Raw genomic sequence first — 21,822 nt, forward strand, 5'->3', positions numbered from 1 at the left:
ATTTAAGACCACAGTTTATGGCAGATCATTTCAGTATGCCAATAGACCAACAACAACATATTGGTAGACGACTCAATTTCTGTCCCTTTAAAATAAGCTATCTGCCACAGATTTTTTTTTAACAGAGTTTTTGCTAAATTTATTTACATGTTCAAAGGAGATTCAGGTCATTCAGCTTATTAATTAGCTCAGATTTGTTTAGATTTATCTCAGTGAATTTGTCACCATGCCAACAGAAAAAATGATGCATTATCACATTGGTGGAAACTTAGGCAGATTTTCTGCATAACTACCACAAAAATTATCAGGTGCCAAGGAAAATTTCTATCCCTTCATATGTCAGACAAAATAAAGACTAGAAACATCTTGTTGAGCTGGTATTACACAAAAAGTGCTAAAATGTGAAAAGAATAAATTAAAATATAAAACTTTGTATGTCTGTTGGTCTTCAATAGGAATGTCAACGTAAACATACCATTGATGTCATCGGAGCACTTTGTCATCACTTAAAATACTACAATAGTTATTGAGCTAAATATATTTAACTGAATTTTAATGATATAAACAAAATACTGTAATACTGAAGTCTAAGTAAGTATCAAAGTATTGCATTTTTTTATATTGAAAAAATATGTTTATAAAAAATACAGGCCAGAGTTTTCTGCTTCTGTAATAAAAACTAAATATTGCAGATGCTGGAAATCTGAAATAAGAACAAAAAATGATGGAAATACTCAGCAGGTCTGGCAGCATCTGTGAAGAGAGAAGCAGAGTTAACGTTTCAGGTCAGTGACCCTTCATCAGAACTGACAAATATTGGAAATGTAAAAGGTTTTAAGCAAGTAAAGCAGGGTTGGGGCAAGAGATAACAAAAGAGTAGGTGTTGATAGGACAAGTCATAGAGAATTACTGACCAGAAGGTCATGGAACAAATGCAAACGGTATGTTAATGGTGTGCTGAAAGACAAAGCGTTAGTACAGAGACGGTGTGAATTGACTGTAAAGCCCAAACATTTAAAAAAAGAAACAAACTGAACAAACTAAAATAAAATAACCAAATAAAAAGGAAAAAGAAAAAAAGAAAAAATGACTAAACATAAAAAGGGGGGCCCCATCATGCTCTGAAATTATTGAACTCAACGTTCAGTTCGGCAGGCTGTAGCAAACGCATCTTCCCCTCCCTTCCCCCGTCAGCATTCCGAAGGGCTTGTTCCCTCCACGACACCCTGGTCCATTCCTCCATTACACCCACCACCTCATCCCCTTCCCACTGCACCTTCCCCTGCAATCGCAGGAGGTGTAATACCTGCCCATTTACCTCCTCTCTCCTCACTATCCAAGGCCCCAAACACTCCTTTCAGATAAAGCAGTGATTTACCTGTACTTCTTTCAATTTAGTATATTGTATTCGCTGCTCACAATGTGGTCTCCTCTAGATTGGGGGGAACAAACGCAGATTGGGTGAACACTTTGTGGAACACCTCTGCTCAGTCCGTAAGCATGACCCTGAGCTTCTGGTTGCTGGCCATTTCAACACCCGCCACCCACCCACCCCCCCCCCCCATGCTCTAGCGAACATCAACGCAAGCTCGAGGAATAGCACCTCATTTACTGATTAGGCACGCTACAGCCTGCCATTGTAATAAAAGCAAAATACTGCAGATGCTGGAAATCTGAAATAAAAACAAGAAATGCTGGAAATACTCAGCAGGTCTGGCAGCATCTGTGGAGAGAGAAGCAGAGTTAACGGTTCAGGTCAGTGACCCTTCATCAGAACTGACAAATAGACAAATGGCAAGAGATAACAAAAGAGTAGGTGTTGATAGGTCAAGGTCATAGAGAATAACTGACCAGAACGGTGCTTGGAGTGCTTTGTTCTTTACAGTCAATTCACACCCTCTCTGTACTAACGCTTTGTCTTTTACCACTCCATTAACATACCGTTTGCCTTTGTTCCATGACCTTCTGCTCAGTTATTCTCTATGACCTTGTCCTATCAACACCTCTTTTGTTATCTCTTGCCCCACCCCCACTTTACTTGCTTAAAACCTTTTACATTTCTAATATTTGTCAGTTCTGATGAAGGGTCACTGACCTGAAACGTTAACTCTGCTTCTTTCTCCACAGATGCTGCCAGACCTGCTGAGTATTTCCAGCATTTCTTGTTTTCTGCTTCTGTGTTTGCTGGTCACACTTTTCTATGTATGGAAGTGAGTGAGAAAAAATCACAGGCTGGCGAGCACAGTAGTGAAAAATTGAAGCCTTGACCTTTTGAAAAACATGTGAGTTTCTCATCTCAATAAAGATCTGACAGGGTGAGTCTCCCCCTCCCTTCAAGGCTGTGCTGTGATGTTACTGATTGCACTCCAAGCCCAGTCAAGTCGCTTGGTTTCCCAAGCTACAGCGGCTCTGAATTAGCTCTTAGCCAGTTGAAATTTGCAGAATATTTGCTTTCATTGGAGCTCCCTTCTGACCCTGATGTTACTGGAGTAGCCTTGGAGTGAGGAGACTCAACATAGTAGGCTTCCATGCAGATGAGTAATTTGGCTTCTTTTGGAAAAAGGAACTCAAGAATATAAAAGCAAATCTTCCATTGCATTGCTGACTGTGAGTTGAAGGTTATTGCCATTGCAAAGGAGGGATTGTGAGGTGAAGTAAAAGTGTGTTCATGGTCACTGAATAGGGATTTGAAAATTGAAAAAGAAGTTTGTAAGAGATGTACTCAGAGGCAATGAAGTAAGTGATATATTATATTGGTTCATGCTTCTATTGGCTTTTGCAGATAAAGTATGGATTAGTAACATAAAAAAATAAATCTGTGCATGGGATCATGAGGCTATGAAGCTGTGAAACCATGAAACTAGGTTTTTGGCTTTCCTTGCAGGTAGGTTCAGTTGCGTTTCTATAGCTGTTTTATTAACTTGCAGTAAAATACTGCTTTCACACAATCAGGTAAAATATGAAATGGCAAACCTTTTTGAAAATAGCCGTTTTCTCAGGAGAAAATATATTAAAATCTACATACATCTGACATTTACGCACAGTTTGAACTAACTGTTTTTCTAAATACAGCTTTAAACATTTCCCTTTTGCCTTGTTCTATGTTTCCTTCATGGTCAAAGGTGTACATTCCCCAATGTTTTATGCAGAAATGAAACAATTCATAATTTCTTTCAGATGTTTGCTTGAGAGACTTAATAAGTAACTCTATAACTAAAATATCAGACATAGATGCAATAGACTATAAGAAAAACAACAGAAATAGAGATAACAAAAATATCGAATAGACACACTGTCCCAATTGCTCAGAGGACTGATTTTATTGCGAGAATCAAGAAAGATAAAACTGAAGAAAAGCTTATATTTCTCTCTTCACCACATAACTGCAAAAGTATTTAGTGCTTCTAAAAGATTCCGCTCAAATGAACAGACTGCTCATTATTGACAGTTTTCATTGTTTTTAGTAGCTTGCCACTGCAGGTTTCAGAACATTTGTACATTCTCTACATCTTTCAGTTACATCTGTTGTTGTTTAATTAATATGAAATTTGTGCCAATTAGGTGCAACGGTGACAGAAACAGTACATATACAGGTGTAGTGCCTAAACTGTAACATGCAAAATATGATAAACCATGCACTAAATGAAAGCTATATACAAGCTGAAGGATTTGTTCATGGATCATAGATCACAGAGTCACAGAAGGAGGCCATTCAGCCCATCAAGTCCATGCCAGCTCTCTATAGAGCAATCCAATCAGTCCCATTCCCCTGCTCTATCCCCGCAGCCCTGTAAGTTTATTTCCCTCAAATGCCCATTCAATTTCCTTTTGAAATCATTCATTGGCTTCACTTGCACCACCCTCGTATGCAGCAAATTCCAAGTCATTGCCATTCACTGCAGAAAAATATTCTTCCTCACATCTCCCCTGCATCTCTTGCCTAAAACCTTAAACCTGTGTCCCCTAGTCCTTCTACCATCAACTAATGGGAACAGCTTTTCTTTGTTTACCTGTCATAATCTTGTACATCTCTATCAAATCTTCCAAATCATTTGCTCCAAGGAGAACAACCTACTTCTCCAACCTACTTACTTGTCCACACCATCCTCACGTCTCTCAACTTCTTGTTATCCCTATTTCTGTTGTTTTTTTCTGTTGCTTTCTTGCAGTCTATTGCATCTATGGCCGGAATTTAATGCCACCCCAGCGAGCCATGTGGTGGCAGGGGGATGGTGTAAATTGGAGCGGGAGGCTCCGGGAGGTCTTCCCAACCCGCTCCTGCCTCCTCCCCACTTTACCTAGGGTTGGAACAGGCCGCAGGTCAATCAAGGCCCTTAAGTTGACAATTAACGGCCACTTAAGGGACTTCGCCCGCCTCCACGGGGATTTTACCTGTGGCAAGCGGGCATCCTAGAGCCAGGAAAGGCTGCCCGGTAAAAGTTGGCAGCCTCTCAGCGCCCTGGGGAGGGGGGCCACTTCCCCAACCACCCCCAGGACCCAAGACGTCCCTCCCCCACAAACGACCACCCTTTCCTCGCCAGGGCTGGACCGATTACCCCCGACAAGGCAACCCAAACTTACCTGCAGTCCTGGCTCCATGTCCTCGGCTGGGCTGCAGTCCTAGCAGTGGCCACCGCTCCCGGTGGCGCTGCTGGGTCTAAGAGTTGCTGGCCCAATGATTGGCTGGCAGCTCAATGAGACGGGACTTCCTCCTTCAAGCTGGTGGAAGTCCCGCCTTGGAACAATTAGAGCCTGGGGAACCGTAAAATGCGGGACGGATCCCTAGGCTAGGCGTAAGCAAGTTTGCCACCGACTTTTACATCAGTGGCCAGCTCCCATCCGTCAGACGTAAAATCCAGCCCTATGTCTATTCTTTTCCACTTTTATCTCTATGGTGCTGTTTTCTTTCTGTTTTTTATTCCTATCTTTGTACTATCCTGTTGTATACTTGTGCCACTTCTGCCCCTGTATCCCAGATATATGTTTTGCTATCCTGCTGGGCTCCCTTTCTGTTCTCTTCTCCTGCTTTTTTGCCACTTGCTGTCATATTCCTTTCACACTGCTGTTTCTTTGTCCCTCCTTCACATCTAGTCTCTCACTATTTAGAAAGTATTCCAATTTGTCTATCTGGGTGACCTCACACTTCCCCAAATTGAATTCCATCTGCCACAGTTTATCCCACCCACTGGGCCAAATTTTATCTATATAGAACCACACACAGCAGAGGCCAGTAACGGGTTGGGAACCTGTTTGTCATTAAAGCGGGCTTTGCCATGGTTCGTTACCTCAGCCATAGCATTAGCATCCCACTTCCGGCTTGCCTGACCAAACTAGGGGGAGTGGGGAGGGTCTGAATGACACACTGAATCTGTTAAAAGAAGAACTTTTAATTAAAGGGATCCCAGCAGGGGGCAGAATTGCTGAAATGTACCGTGACTTCTGTGGCTTCAGCAACCACAGGTATAGAAGGTAGGCCTGGGAAGGCTGCCCCCAGTTCTCCTGCAGGATCTGGGGGATGGAAATGTTAGCCAAGAATGGGAGGAAGTGGCCAGCCTCTCCAACTAAGCAGATGGGGATGGAAATGGCCAAGGAAGTGAGCAGCTGCAGTATGATGCTTGGAACCTGGAAACAATGCCCCAATAGATTCAAGGACCTTAGGAAAGCAGGAAAAGTAAGTGGCTTAACACTTCCAGGTGCCAAGCCCCACATTCTGACTTTCCTTGTATGCACCTGCACACCACACCTCAGACAACGTATCTTGTAGCTCCACTGATTCCTCCTTCTCCAAGCACCTCCTCTCATCTCCAGCTAAACAACCAAAACTCACACTCACCCTCATCTTTGTGCCATCTCACACCCATGCCTCAAGCGCCACAAATGTAGCCCTTCCTTCCTCTCCACAAAATCCATTTGTTATACTCACCACTCTTTGCTTTCTCTCCTTGCAGGAGAAGAGAGTACAGAACTGCAGGGAGAGGCTGAGACTAGGGAGAGGGAGAGGCTGAGACTAGGGAGAGGGAGGGCCTCTAAAATGAGAGCCACCTTGATGACCACAGCAATGTGTGCCCACCTGATCCAGTGGGAAAGAGGTCTTGTTCCAAGAGGCTGCAGACATTAGCATCAACCTGCCATGAAAGCCTGAGCCTCTTGAGACACTGGTGCTCACGTGTTGAAAGAGGTGATTCTCTCTGTCTGTAGTCTCTATGTTGGGGGTCCTGCCTCCTTCCAGCTGGATTTCCGTGTCCATCCCCTCTGTCCTGTGAAGTGACACTTTGCTGCAAAGAAGGCAACTGCTGCTGCTGCTTCTGTTGCTCCCGGTGTTGCTGGTTCCTCATCAGAGGTCCAAGGTAGGGCTGCATAAGCTGCTCCCATGCCATGAAGACTGACAGCAGAGAAGTGCAAATCAAGGTGAGTGACATCCAAGACATGTGAACTGACTTCCAAAAAGTTGGAAATCAGCTGTGAACCAGCACACTCTCAGAAGAAGTGATGTGAGCAGTAGTCTCTCACCTAGGTGTGGCTGCAGCTATTCAGTTTCACTGTTTGAAGGCATCCCCAGCATGTCAGTTTCACAGAAGTAGCACTCTCCTCTGTGCTGTCTTGTTGACCCTGGCAGGCTGTGCACAGCTTAGGAAACTCGTGCGCTGGCTGTTAAAGCCGGAATGCAGGGTTAAATCCTGTTAATTATTCTATTCCAGTAAGACAAGCTATAAAGCGTAGAACTGTAGCCTAATCTTTACAAGCTTTATAAGTTTTTATTTACAGAGACACATTATGAACATGCACCTCCGAACCCAACCACATAGGACTTAGGAGTAGGAATAGGCCATTCGGCCCTTCGAGCCTGCTGCGCTATTCGATAAGGTTGCAGCTCAACTCCACTTTCCTGTCTGCTCCCCATAACCCTTGACTCCCTTGTCAATCAAAAATCTATTTAACTCAGCCTTGGATAAATTCAATGACCTAGCCTTCACTGCTTTCTGGGGAATAGAATTCCACAGACTAACGACCCTTCACCTCTGTCTTAAAAGGAAGACATCTTATTCTTAAACTGTATCCTTTAGTTCTAGTCTCCCCCACAAAAGGAATTATCTTCCTGGAATCCACTCTATCAAGTCCCCTCAGGATCTTATATGTTTCAATAAGATCACCTCTCATTCTTCTAAACTCCAATGGGTACAGGCCCATCCTATTCAATCTTTCTTCATAAGATAAGCCCTCCATTCCGGAATTAGTCGAGTGAATCTTCTCTGAACTGCTTCTAATGCAATTATATCCTTTTCAAATAAGGAGACCAAAACTGTACACCGTACTCCAGATGTGGTCCTGTAACTTCCCTACTTTTATACTTGATTTCCCTTGCAATAAACACCAACATTCCATTTGCCTTCCTAATCACTTGCTGTACCTGCATAATAACGTTTTGTGATTCATGTACCAGGACGCCAAGATCCTGAGTTCTGCAATCTCTCCATTTAAAAAATAGTATACAGCAATTCAATTCTTCCTGTCAAAGTGGACAAGTTCACATTTTCCCACATTATACTCCATCTGCCAAATTATTTTCCACTCACTTAATCTATCTATATCCTTTTGTAGATTCTTTACCTCCTCTTGACAACTTACTTTCCTTCCTATCTTGGTGTCATCGGCAAATTTAGGTACCATACATTTGGTCCCTTCATTGATATAAATTGTAAATAGCTGAGGCCCCAGCACTAATCCTTGTGGCACTCCATTAGTTGCAGCTTGCCAATCTGAAAAAGAACCATTTCTCTCTACTCTCTGCTTCCTGTTAGCTAACCAGTCCTTTATCCATGCATTATGTGTTACCCATTACACCATGTACTCTTATCTTGTATAGTAACCTTTGATGTGGCACCTTATCAAATGCCTTTTGGAAATCTAAGTACATCACATCCACAGGTTCCCCTTTGTCCACCTACCTGTTACTTCCTTGAAGAACTCTAATAAATTAGTTAAAGATAATTTCCCTTTCACAAAATCATGTCAATTCTGTCTGATCCCATTATGATTTTCTAAGTATCCTGGGTATTTTCTAAGTAACCACAGTTTCAGTCTGCTCCTATCTGTATAGGAGCATAAGTGAATCCCCAGTTAATGCCCACCATCTGAATATAATTAAACACTCAATTAATATACAATTAACATTAACTCCTTCTTTACATATTTTAATGACTTGCCAGACAGCTGCAAGGGGTTACCCACTCACCTGTAAACCCGCCCGGGTTAAACCCAGAAGTGGGCAGGAGCATGTCGGGTTCCCAAACCAACACCACTTTTCTGCTCTTTAACCCTCCCATCCGCACCCAGACCCACCTCCCCAAGGCAGTTAAAAGTCACTTTGTAACTTCCTCCTCCCGTCTACAGAACCTACTGTGCCTCCTACTATATTGTTAAATGTAAATTAGTACATATAATTCTCTATTCCTTTATCTAGGCAATTAATATATATGGTAAAAAGCTGAGACCACAGTACAGATCCTTGGGAACTCCATTTATCACATCCCACCAATCAGAGTATACTCCATTTATCCCTATCCTCTGTCTCTGACCTCCCAATTAATTATCAACCCATGTTACATGTGGTTCTGTTGCATGAATAGGACCAGAGGCATCCCATAGTGCTGGAAGAGTCTCTAAATTCATGGTGGTATGCTGCATGCTCCATAATTTGTTCAACCCCCTAGTACCTATCTTATGTGCTCTTTTATCTGATTTTCCAGGGAGGCGCTACACCACTGGCTACAGCTTGGATGGTGGAAGGCTGCTGATAATCCACTGAGGATACTTCAGATGGCCATACTAGGCAACTTCGAAGAGCTCTGGCTTTAAGAGGGCCCAACTGCACACTGCAGTATCTCAGCTGCAGCTGGGGTAATCTGGCCCAGCTGGCTGTCTAGCACCAACAAGGACCCTCGTTAATTCGAGGCTTGTGGGGGATGCAAATGTGCTGTCATCCTGAGAGAGGACAGCAGGTGCTTCTCCCATGGTGGAATTATCACTTTCACTGACCTGCACCTCAACACTCCCACTGCTCTGCGTAAGAACAGAGTGCAGCAGTGAGTGATGTTAGAACCCAGGTCCAAAAGGGCAATATTCTGAGCTTCCATCAAAGCTCTCAGAGCTGTAACTAGAAGCTCCACAACTGAGGGCATTGTTGAATATTTATACAGTTGACCACATGCTCCATGGTTAGTTGCACTGCTTCCATGAATTGCACAAAAATCCCACACAAGTTGGAGCTCAACTCCACCATACACTCCAACGGTGTTCTCAGGCATGTCGGCGGGCAGTCAAATGCTCGGAGCAGTTCGTGGTGCACAACCATTAGTCTTCTTCTATAAACTAGGCCCTTGAAGTCAGCATCAGTGCCCTCTGTAGTAGGACAAACTTGAAAGGGTGGTGAGGAGGTTCCTGGGCCATGCTGTCTTCCTTGCTCATCCCTGCTTTTTTATTCTTTCATGGGATGTGACCATCACTGGCAAGGCCAGCATTTGTTGTCCATCCCTAAATGCCCTTGAGAAAATGGTGGTGAACCGCCTTTTTGAATTGCTGCAGTCTACGTGGTGTAGGTACATCCACAAGTGCTGTTAGGAAGGGAGTTTCTTAGGGAGTTTCAGGTTTTTGGTCCAGCAACTGTGGAGGAACGGCAATATAGTTCCAAGTTAGGATGGTGTGTGGCTTGAAGGGGAACTTGCAGGTGATGTTCCCATGCACCTGCTGCTCTTGTCCTTCTTGGTGGTAGAGATCACAGGTTTAGAAGGTGCTGTCGAAGGGGGCTTGGCGAGTTGCTGCAGTGCATTTTGTATATGGTACACACTGCTGCCGCTGTGCACAAGTGGTGGAGGTAGGGAATGTTTAAGGTGGTGGCTGGGTGCCGATTAAGTGGGCTGCTTTGTCCTGGATGGTATCAAGCTTCTTGATTGTTGTTGGAACTGCACTATCCAGGCAACTTCTGACTTGTGCCTTGTAGATGGTTATCAGGCTTTGAGGAGTCAAGAGATGCTGATCAATGGTGACCCCCAGGATGTTCACTAGTTCAGTAACATTACCATTCCTGTATTTGTGCTCTAAATGCACACTCCTCCAATTAACCCTTTGAACTATGGGAGAGGTGGTGAGTTCTGAACTGGAGCCTGCAAGGGCAAAATCAAATGACAATATGTGCTCAGTAAGTCAGTCCTTATTTTCTTCTATTGTATCTGGGCCCTCTACTTCTGATGGACTGAGAAAGGGAATAGTGACAATGGTTAGCTGTTGGTGGCAAGAGTCAGCAGACACAGATGAGTGGCAGCTCAAAGCAGCATCACTCATATACTGAGAAAGAAAAAGCAGGTAAGATGGTCAAACACCCTGTGTATCCTCTCGCTTCAGAAGTGCCCCTTGCCCACAATTTCCATGGCAGCCTCTTCTGATGGAAACATTATCTGGATGGATGGTGGCCTTCCTCCTGTCGGCACATGCTCTCTAGTAGTGTGCTAACTTCTTCTCCAAGAAGAAAGAGTGTGTTAGTATGTGACCTGGTATAAAGTTGTGAGGATGTGTGTATCAGGATAGAATGGTGTTGATAGCACAGATGTGGGAAAATGAGGGAAGTAACTGTGAGAACTGTAACATGTGCAGATTCTGCCAGTAACAGCAGATGGAAGCTTCATTGTAATTGGAGCAGAATGATATGCAGCAAGGAGGGAAATCTTGTGCATGTAGTGGCTGCAAGTGGCGTAGAGCGAAGCAGAGAGTAAGTGATGTGACTTGGCAATCTTATCCTTATAGCCCAACTGAGATTTAAACATCTTCCAGCATTGCAGCCAGGTCCAGGGTGCAATGCTTCTCAGATTGATATAAACAGCCACCTCTGCCCATTAGTACCTGGCAGTTTGCCTAGACATCCTTCTGCCATCCATTGGGAAAAGCATCTCCTTCTTGCTCCTCACCTCTTCAATGAGAACCTCCGGAGCAGCACCTGACAATCAGAGAAGGCTTGCTGCACTTGCTGTAGCTACCATTTGCATTTTTCAGCATTGATTCAGTTAAGTAAAGGCAAAGTGCAACCCTCTTTAAGATGTACAGAGTGCCTTTAAGTGGCATCACTGCTGCCCGATTTCCTACCTCACCAATTGGCGAGCTGCCAATAAAGCACATAAATAGCACTAGCAGTTTTCCAACCTTAATCAAATTAGACATGGGTACCAATTTGCCATGTGCTGGCATCATTGGATGCATGTTCCAACTGTGCTGTCCATTCTGCGTCAGCTTCTAGCGCTAGATGAATTGCTCACCACTGTTTTACAAGTGCAGAATTGCTATACCACGTAATGTGCAATATATTATTCTACTGCTAAGTAGAGCTCTGTTTGAGCTTATCTTGTCATTTTAAGTCCAGAAAGTCTTGCTGCTACAAGGAAGTATAGCTGAGGGCATTCAGGGTTTATTTTTTCTTTCGGAGAATTGGAATCTACATCTCAGTTTCAGGTTAGCTCAGGAGCACCCAATATTTAAAAATTTTTCTGCATCTTTTACAAATTGTGACCTCTGGAATGGGTCATCTGCGTTGTGTTGGTGTAACCTTTACATTACTAGGAAACTCCCCATAAAGTTGCCCATGGTATGTTGCACGATACAGTTTTTTTTATAATGACAGGAGTATTAGACCATGTAATACACATAGTTTTATTTTGCTGTTAAGTTGGATTTCTGTTTAAGTAACTTGACCCTTTAAGGCCACAAAGTCTAACTGCTGTAAGCATATGTAGCCTGAGGTCACTCAGAACTTAAATATTGTTAGATCATGAAATTTTGAGAATTGCAATGTATCTGTCAGTTTGAGGTTGTAGCTGAGAAGTGCCTCGCATTTTAATAATTATTTTGTGCTTTGGAGTCTACATGCACAGACATAAAAACTTGGTGAAATGCAAATGAACTTCTACCCCACTCCAATATATTTAAAAAATTCAAACTAAAATTTGAACAAAATTTGCTCCCTCTAGACTTTCCTTCCTATTTAAAGCATTCTTGTGTTCAGCTCAATTATGTGATACATATCGAATCTCTGGTTGAACATTCAGTATTCTCAATCTGCCCAACAAAAAATACTGTTCTTCACTAGCAAAAAAAGAAAAAGTTAGATTACACTCATCAAGAACAGGAAACTATGTAAGAAAAGAGGGCTCTTGATATTAGGGGAGAGATCAGACAAATGATTGAGACATAAGTAGTTATAAACAATCCAATTTAAAATTTTGCTGGAAAATATGGTAAGGTAAAAGAAATGTTCACATCCAGTACTGGTGGAAACAGACTAACTGAGATGAATAATGCTTAAATTTATTAAATTAACCTATTTTTAATGTATTAAATTACTGCTCCATTACCTTTCAGTTTCTTCTTTTACTTGATATGACTTGGTATTTTATTGAATATTAACCAATCTGTTACTCTATCAATGCCTCCTATTCATTATTGGCAGAATCTGAAGACTGTCTTTTTACTCACCCAGTTCTTTAATCGCTTCTTGATGATTCCGCTCCACAATATTCCTCAGTTGCTTAAAAAAAATTACATTTTGGATTCAGTATGTCAAACCTTATGATCAGTTTTTCTTCAATTTTCTCAAACCTCTTCTCTTGAAGGTACAGACTTTTTCTGAGGTACAACTGTATGGGCACTGACAACCCTTTGGCACTTGGCTGAGTAACAATTCTTTATATGTGATATTCAATCATGAAGAGTATCACAACCAAGTCTGATTCTATCCTCACTCAATGTTCACATACATACATTTTGCAGCAGAGATCATCAGAGTGGAAATTCTTATTTGATTTTCTCCTTCCCTAGCCTGGGGCCTAAGCAAACTGTTGCTACGAATACCGTAGCTGCGATCAATTAACTCAGACAAAATTGATTTGGTATTATAGCATAGAATTATAGAGCACAGAAGGAAGCCATTCAACCCATCATAGCTGCTTGAAAGAGCTATCCAATTTAGTCCCAGCTTTTTCACCATATCCCTGCAAATTAGTCCTCTTCAAGTACATGTCCAATTGCTTTTTGAAAGTTTCTATGGAATCTGATTCCATATTCCAGATAATGCACTCCAGTACTTAACAAACCTCTGTGTGGAAAAAGTTCTCCTAATTTCTCCACTGGATCTTTGGCCAATTATTTTAACTCTGTGGCCTTTGATTACCGATCCACTTGCCAAAGGAAATAGTTTTTCCCAATTTGCTCCATCAAAACCTCTCATTATTTTGGATACCTCAACTGGTTTCTTGTTAACCTTCTCTGCTCTAAGGAGCCCAGTACCTCCAACTCTTCACATAACTGAAGTACCTCATCCTTAGTATTGGCCTCATAAATCTCTTCTGTGTACTCTCTCTCCAAGGCCTTGACATCCTTCCTAAATTGTGGTGCCCACAATTATACACAATTGTCCAGTTGAGGCTTAACAACTGATTTGTGAAGGTTTAGCATAACTTGCACGTTTTTGTATTCAATGCATATAATTATTAAACCATGTATCCCATCTTAATTACTTTATCAACTCTTCCACCTTTGAAGATTTGTGAATATGCACCCCCAAATCCCTCTGCTATTGCACCCACCTCAAAATAGTACCATTAAGATTATACTGCCTCTCCATTGTTGTTGTTCTCAAAATGCATCACTTCACACACTAAATTGCATCGACCACGTCCATTTCACCAGTCTATGTCCTCTCGATGTCTGCCAAGTTTATATCATCCCCAAGTTTTGAAATTGTACTCCCTATACCCAAGTGAAGGTCATTTATATAAAACAAGAAAAGCTATGGTCTTAATTTTGATCTTTGAGGGACTCCTTTGCATACTTCTTGGTGTCTATACCCACTAAACATTTTGGGGACCTCATAAAAATTTTCAGAGCATAGAATCAAAGAAATCTGTTCCATAAAGCAAAGAGAAAGGCTGAGTACATTATACTTCCACTATTTTCTTCCTTTAATTTTCTGTGTAATACAGTCCATTCTTACCGAACTCTTTTTCACAGTATAGATAACAGTATTGTTTAACCTTGAAATAAAAACAAGAAATGCTGGAACCACTCAGCAGGTCTGGCAGCATCTGTGAAAAGAGAAGCAGAGTTAACATTTTGGGTCAGTGACCCTTCTTCGGAACTCACTGACCCGAAACGTTAACTCTGCTTCTCTTTTCACAGATGCTGCCAGACCTGCTGAGTGGTTCCAGCATTTCTTGTTTTTATTTCAGATTTCCAGCATCTGCAGTATTTTGCTTTTATTTTATTGTTTAACCTTGAATTGCAATAACTTTCCACATCTCAATGATATGAGATAAATTGCTAAATTCCAGGCCTTTGCTGATGCACTTCTGGCACTATGCACCATATCCAAACAAAATAGTGACACTGTCCCCACAATTTGGAAAGCAGTCTGTGTCCATGGCTGTAGGTGGCCAGGAGTACATCTCCACCATGAATAGAGAGGGACTGGAATTCCAGGATCTTGCAATTTGTGACTTACATCCATTGACTAATTAGTCCCATGAACACACTATGACAATAGTGCTTCTGTTGCCCATCTTGCAGCAACCAATTTCCATAGTAACTCTGCTGGAGATCTGGAAACCCTTTCCTATATAAAAAGCTTGCATTTATTTAGCACCTTTAACGTCAGAAAGGCACTTCACAGAAATGTAATCAGAGAAAAACTGATATTAAGTCAAAGGAAATACTGGTGTGGGAAGGTGGGGGAAGAGAGTGCTCGGTCAAAGAGGTATATTTTAAAGATGGTTTTAAAGGAGGAGAGATGGAGAAGGTTAGGGAAAGTATTTCAGAGGTTAAGGCCTGGGACTAAAAACTAATGGAAGAGCAAATGATGAGGGGGTACGCATAACATAGGATTGTAAGGCTGGAGGAGATTACAGAGATAGGGAGCAGTGAGGTCCTGAAGGAATTTGAACACAACGATAAATACTTCAAATTTGATACATTGTAGACCAGAATCAATGTAAGTCTATGTGCACAGCAGTAATGAAGGAATGGGATTTAGTCAGGGTTAGGATTGCAGCAGCAGCGTTTGAGATTAGTTAAATTTATGAGGGTAGAGGATGAGAGGTCATCCAGGAGAGCATTGGAACAGTCAAGTCTGGAGCTGACAAAAGCATGGATGAAAATGAGCTGAGACAGAGGTGCAGAAAGACAATGGCAGGAATTTTATGCCCCCCCAAAGAGCGGGAAAGTGGCGGGGGGGGGGGAACAAATGGAGCGGGAGGCTCGGAGGACCCGTCCCGACCCGCTCCTGCCTCCACCGCCACTTTACGCAGGGCGGTGGCAGCAAAAAACTGCCGCCCAGCCAGGCCAATCAAAGCCCTTAAGTGGCCACTTAAGTGGCATGACAAAAGCAGGCTGCTCTCTGACGGCTTGGGGGGGCCCCCTCATGATCGGGCATACTGTGCCCGACGGAGGGCCGCCCCTGCTGCCCCAACCACCCCTCACACCCAACACGCCTCCCATCCCAATCAACCACCCTTGCCTCGCCAGGGCCTGACTGATCACCCCTGATGAGGCAACAAAAACCTACCTCCCTTCCGGGGTTCCCCAACATCATCTTCTTGAAGCTGGGCTGCTGGCCCAGCAGTGGCCACTGCTCCTGGTGGCGCTGCTGGGACTAAGAGCTGCCTGCCCCAAAAGCTGCCTGCCAATTGATTGGCTGGTAGCTCCATTAGGCAGGACTTCCTGCCTCAAGCGGATGGAAGTCCCGCCTCAGAACAGTTAAAGGCCGGGAAACCTGGGTAGGATCCCCAGGCCAGGCGGAAGCGGGTTCGCCACCGACTTTTCAGTCAGTGGATGGCTCCTATCCGCTGAGGGAAAAATCCCGACCAGGAATAGGTGGAATCAATAACAATTGAACAGAGTTGGGAGAGGGGGCAAAGACAATGGCTTTGGTCTTCCCATTGTTTAATCACAGTATGGTATATGGTATGGGAAGGCTTCATGAAAGGAAAAGAAAAGGCGAGTAAGAATTTAGGCCCTTCAAGTAGAAGTGCCCTACATAGCCAACAGAGGAAGTCCAGGCTGTCAAGACAGTAAAATTAAATTAAGGTACTGTATGAAGACAATACTTCTGCACAACAATAAAGTCCTTTCAAAGAGAAAGAAACATTTCATTTTCTAACTGTCTGCAACAAATATTAGACTGCTTAATGGAAGAGAAAGACAGAGGGGACCATTGGAATTTGCTAAATTATAGATTTTACTTGATTAGGCCAAGGAGACCAGCCAGGAGTGCATTGCAACAGCCAAGTCGAGAGGTATCAAAGACATGGATGAGGGTTTGAGCAGCTGATGGGCTGAGGCAGGGCAGAGTTGGGCGATGTTATACGAACATATGCATTAGGAACAGAAGTAAGCCATTCGGCCCCTCGAGCCTGCTCTGCCATTCAATAAGGTCATGGCTAATCTGTTTGTGTCTCGAATTCCACTCTCCCATCTACACCCCAATAACCTTTGAGTCCCTTACCTAACAAGAATCTATCTACCTTAAAAATATTCAATGACCCCGCCTCCACCACTTTCAGAGGCAGAGAGTTCCAAAGTCGCACAACCCTCTGAAAGAAAAAATTTCTCCTCATTTCTGTCCTAAAGGGGTGACCCCTAATTTTAAAACATGCCTCCTAGTTCTGGATTCACCCACAAGCGGAAACATCCTTTCCACAATCAACTTGCCAAGACCGTTCAGGATCTTATATACTTCAATGAAGTTTCCCCTCGCTCTTCTGAACTCCAGAGAAAACAAGCCCAGTCTGTCCAACCGTTCCTCATAAGACAACCTGCTCATTCCAGGTATCAATCTAGTAAACCTCTTCTGATCCGCCTCCAACGCCTTTACATCCTTCCTTAAATAAGGAGATTAAAACTGCACAAAATATTCGAGATGTGGTCTCACTAATGCTCTGTATAACTGAAGCATAACATCCTTACTTTTATTTTCAATTCCTCTCATAATAAAGGATAGCATTCCATTAGCCTTCTTTATTACTTGCTGTACCTGCATACTAACTTTTTGTGGCTTGTGCACTAGAACACCTAGATCCCTCTAAACCTCGGAATTCTGCACACATTCTTTGTTTAAGTAATACTCTTTTTTTATTCTTCCTGACAAAGTGAACAACTTCACATTTTCCCACATTATACGCCATCTGCCATATTTTTGTCCACTCACTCTATCTATATCGGTCTGAAACCTCCTTATGTCCTCTTCACAACATACCTTCTTACCTATCTTTGTGTCATCTGCAAATTTAGCTACCATGCCATTTCTCACCTCATCTAAGTCATTGATATAAATTATAAGAAGTTGAGGCCCCGGCACAGACCCCTGCGGGACTCCACTCGTCACATCCTGCCAATCAGGAAGGGACCCATTTACGCATACTCTCTGTTTTCTACCAGCCAGCCAATCTTCTAACCATGCTAATATGTTACCCTCTACACCATGAGCTATTACTTTGCGCAATAATCTTCTATGTGGCACCTTGTCAAATGCCTTCTGGAAATCCAGGTACAGTACGTTAACCGGCTCCCCTTTATCCACAGCACATGTTACTCCTTCAAAGAACTCCAGTAAATTGGTTAAACATGATTTCCCTTTCACAAAACCATGCTGACTATTCCTGATTACCTTGAGTTTTTCTAAGTGCCCAGCTATAGCCTCCTCAATGATCAATTCTAACACCTTCCCCATGAAAGTCGTCAAGCTAACTGGCCTCTAGTTTCCTGTTTTATGCTTCTCCCCTTTTCTTGAATAGAGGGGTTATATTTGCTACTTTTCAGTCTGATGGAACTTTTCCGGAATCTGGCGAATTTTGAAAAATTAACACCAACGCGTCTACTACTTCATTAGCCATCCCGTTTAAGACCCGAGGACGAAGCCCATCAGGGGACTTGTCAGCCTGCAGCTCCATCGGTTTGCTCAGTACTACTTCCCTAGTGATTGTAATCTCACCAAGTTCCTCTTTCCCTTCCACCTCCTGATTTACAGCTATTACTGGAATGTTTTTTGTATCCTTTATAGTGAAGACAATGGCAAAATATTTGTTTATTTCATCCGCCATTTACTTATTAGCTACTACTAACTCCCCATTCTCACTCCCTAGAGGACCAACACTCACTTTACTTACTCTTTTCCTTTTTAAATGCCTGTAGGAACTCTTGCTATCCGTTTTTACATTTCTAGCTAGCTTCCTCTCATAGTCTAATTTATTTCTCCTGATTAACCTTTTAGTCATTCTCTGCTGTTCTTTATATTCTGAGCAATCATCTGACCTGCCACTCATCTTTGCGCAATTATATGCTTTTTTCTTCAGTTTGATGCTTTCCTTAACTTCTTTAGTTAACCACAGACGGTGGTTCCTCCTTTTAGAATTTTTCTTTATAGTAGGAATATACCTATTCTGAGTATTCTGAAATATCCCCTTAAATGTCTGCCAATGCTTCTCTCTTGATCTATCTCCTAGCCTAGTAACACAGTTCACTTCAGCTTTCAGCACAGCTTTCATGCCCACATAGTTGCCCTTAATTAAGTTTAAAATATTAGTAACATAAAATACTACCCACTCTTCTCTCTTTCAATCTAGACCTCCTTTGTTATCCTTTTGGTCAGCTATGTGGCCTGGTCCAATCTAGACCTCCTTTGTTATCCTTTTGGTCAGCTATGTGGCCTGGTCCAATCTAGACCTCCTTTGTTAACCTTTTGCTCAGCTATGTGGCCTGGTCCAATCTAGACCTCCTTTGTTATCCTTTTGGTCAGCTATGTGGCCTGGTCCAATCTAGACCTCCTTTATTCTCCTTTTGGTCAGCTATGTGGCCTGGTCCAATCTAGACCTCCTTTGTTATCCTTTTGGTCAGCTATGTGGCCTGGTCCAATCTAGACCTCCTTTGTTATCTCTTGCCCCATCCCCACCTCACTTGCTTATAACCTGTTACTTTTCTAATATTTGTCAGTTCCGAAGAAGGGTCACTGACCCGAAACGTTAACTCTGCTTCTCTTTTCACAGATGCTGCCAGACCTGCTGAGTGGTTCCAGCATTTCTTGTTTTTACTTCTCTCTTTCAAAGTGGATGTAAAATTCAATCATATTGTGGTCGCTGCTACCTAGAGGTGCCTTTACTCTGAGGTCATCAATTAATTCTTTCACATTACACAATACCAAATCTAATATAACCTGCTCTCTGGTTGCTTCCAGAACGTGCTGCTCCTAGAAACTATCTCAAAAGCATTCCATGAACTCCTCATCCAGGCTACCATTGCCAATCTGATTTTTCCAGTTTATATATAGATTAAAAACACCCATGATTATTGCCGTCCCTTTATCACAAGCACCCAATATTTTTTCTTGTATACTTTGTCCTATGTTGAGATTACTGTTAGGGGGCCTGTAGACCACTCCCACTAGTGACTTCTTTCCCCTACTATTCCTCATCTCCACCCAATTCTACATCCTTATCTCCTGAACCAAGGTCATCTCTAACTGTTGCACCAATGCCATCCCTGATTAACAGTGCTACCTCTCCACCTATACCTAGCTTCCTATTCTTCTTGAATGTCACATACCCCTCAATATTCAGAACCCAATCCTTGTCATCCTGCAACCACACTACGTAATGGCTATCAGATCATATTTATTTACTTCAATGTGCGCTATCAGTTTGTCTACTTTGTTTTGAATGCTATGTGCATTCAGATACAAAGCCTTTACTATTGTCTTTCTGTTATCTTTGTAACATCTTTGTAACATCATCCTCTATAAGAACAAGGGTGACCACGGTGACTGCAACAACTACCGTGGAATCTCCCTGCTCAGCATAGTGGGGAAAGACTTCGCTCGAGTTGTTTTAAACAGGCTCCAGAAGCTGGCTGAGCGTGTCTACCCTGAGGCACAGTGTGGCTTTCGAGCAGAAAGATCCACCATTGACATGCTGTTCTCCTTTCACCAGCTACAGGAGAAATGCCGCGAACAGATGCCCCTCAACGTTGCTTTCATAGATCTCACCAAAGCCTTTGACCTCGTCAGCAGACGTGGTCTCTTCAGACTACTAGCAAAGATCAGACATCCACCAAAGCTACTAAGTTATCATCACCTCATTCCATGACAATATGAAAGGCACAACTCAGCAAAGCGGTGCCTCATCAGACCCCTTTCCTATCCTGAGTGGCATGAAACAGGGCTGCGTTCTCGCACCTACACTGTTTGGGATCTTCTTCTCCCTGCTGCTCTCACATGCTTTCAAGTTTTCAGAAGAAGGAATTTTCCTCCACACAAGATCAGATGGCAGGTTGTTCAACCTTGCCCGACTAAGAGCGAAGGCCAAAGTACAGAAGGTCCTCATCAGGGAACTCCTCTTTGCTGACGGTGCTGTAATAACATCCCACATGGAAGTGTCTGCAGAGACTCATCGACAAGATTGCGACTGCCTGCAATGAATTTGGCCTAACCAACAGCCTCAAGAAAACGAACATCATGGGACAGGACGTCAGAAATGTTTCATCCATCAATATCGGCGGCCACGCTCTGGAAGTGGTTCAAGAGTTCACCTACCTAGGCTCAACTATCACCAGTAACCTGTCTCTCGATGCAGAAATCAACAAGTGCATGGGAAAGGCGTCAGCTGCTATGTCTAGAATGGCCAAGAGAGTGTGGGAAAATGGCGCACTGACACGGAACACGAACGTCCGAGTGTCTCAAGCCTGTGTCCTCAGTACCTTGCTCTACGGCAGTGAGGCCTGGACAACGTATGTTAGCCAAGAGCGACGTCTCAATTCATTCCATCTTCGCTGTCTCCGGAGAATCCTTGGCATCAGGTGGCATGACCATATCTCCAACGCAGAAGTCCTCGAGGCGGCCACCGTCCCCAGCATTTACAGCCTACTGAACCAGCGGCGCTTGAGATGGCTTGGCCATGTGAGCCGCATGGAAGATGGCAGGATCCCCAAGGACACATTGTGCAGCGAGCTCATCACTGGTATCCGACCCACTGGCTGTCCATGTCTACTCTTTAAAGACGTCTGCAAACACGACATGAAGCCTGTGACATTGACCACAAGTCGTGGGAATCAGTTGCCAGTGATCGCCAGGGCTGGCGGACAGCCACAAAGGGGGGGCTAAAGAGTGGCGAGTTGAAGAGACTTAGCTGTTGGCAGGAAAAAAGACAGAAGCGCAAGGAGAGCCAACCATGTAACAGCCCCGACAACCAATTTTATCTGCAGCGCCTATGGAAGAGTCTGTCACTCTAGAATTGGCCTTTATAGCCACTCCAGGCGCTTCTTCACAAACCACTGACCACCTCCAGGCGCTTACCCATTGTCTCCCGAGACAAGGTGGCCAAAGAAGAGTCTTGACTGTTGGTTGGGTCTTAGGTTTTTTCTCTCTGTCCCATCCAGCCATTCTCTGACCTTCATTTCCCATATTACTATTCTGCTCTCCTGCCTTGACTCTACCCTTTGATTTGCTACATCTACCCAAGCTTGATCCCTCGCCGCCCCCCAACCCCCCACCCTTGTTTAGTTTAAAGCCCTCTCTACTTCTCTAGTTATATGGTTTGCTAGAGCACTGTCCCAGCACGGTTCAGGTGCAGACCTTCCCAACAGTACAGCCCCCACTTTCCCCAGTACTGATGCCAGTGCCCAATGAACCAAAACCCACTTCTCCCACACCCGTCACTGAGCCATGCATTCATTTCACTAACCTCTGCCAATTGGCACGTGGCTCAGGTAATAATCCAGAGATTATTACCCTTGAGGTTCTGC

At 43.4% G+C, this 21,822-nt stretch overlaps 1 protein-coding gene across 1 annotated transcript in view; it reads right to left on the reverse strand.

Moving 5' to 3' along the window:
- LOC137376905 (sperm-specific sodium:proton exchanger-like) overlaps positions 1-21,822 on the reverse strand; it is a 178,632-nt gene that overhangs the window by 126,920 nt on the left and 29,890 nt on the right. Inside the window, exon 4 of the mRNA XM_068045862.1 lies at positions 12,517-12,568. Coding sequence (XP_067901963.1) covers positions 12,517-12,568 — 52 coding nt within the window. The remainder of the gene's footprint in view (positions 1-12,516; positions 12,569-21,822) is intronic.

Source organism: Heterodontus francisci, chromosome 14, assembly GCF_036365525.1.
Source record: "Heterodontus francisci isolate sHetFra1 chromosome 14, sHetFra1.hap1, whole genome shotgun sequence".
Taxonomy (NCBI): Eukaryota; Metazoa; Chordata; class Chondrichthyes; order Heterodontiformes; family Heterodontidae; genus Heterodontus; species Heterodontus francisci.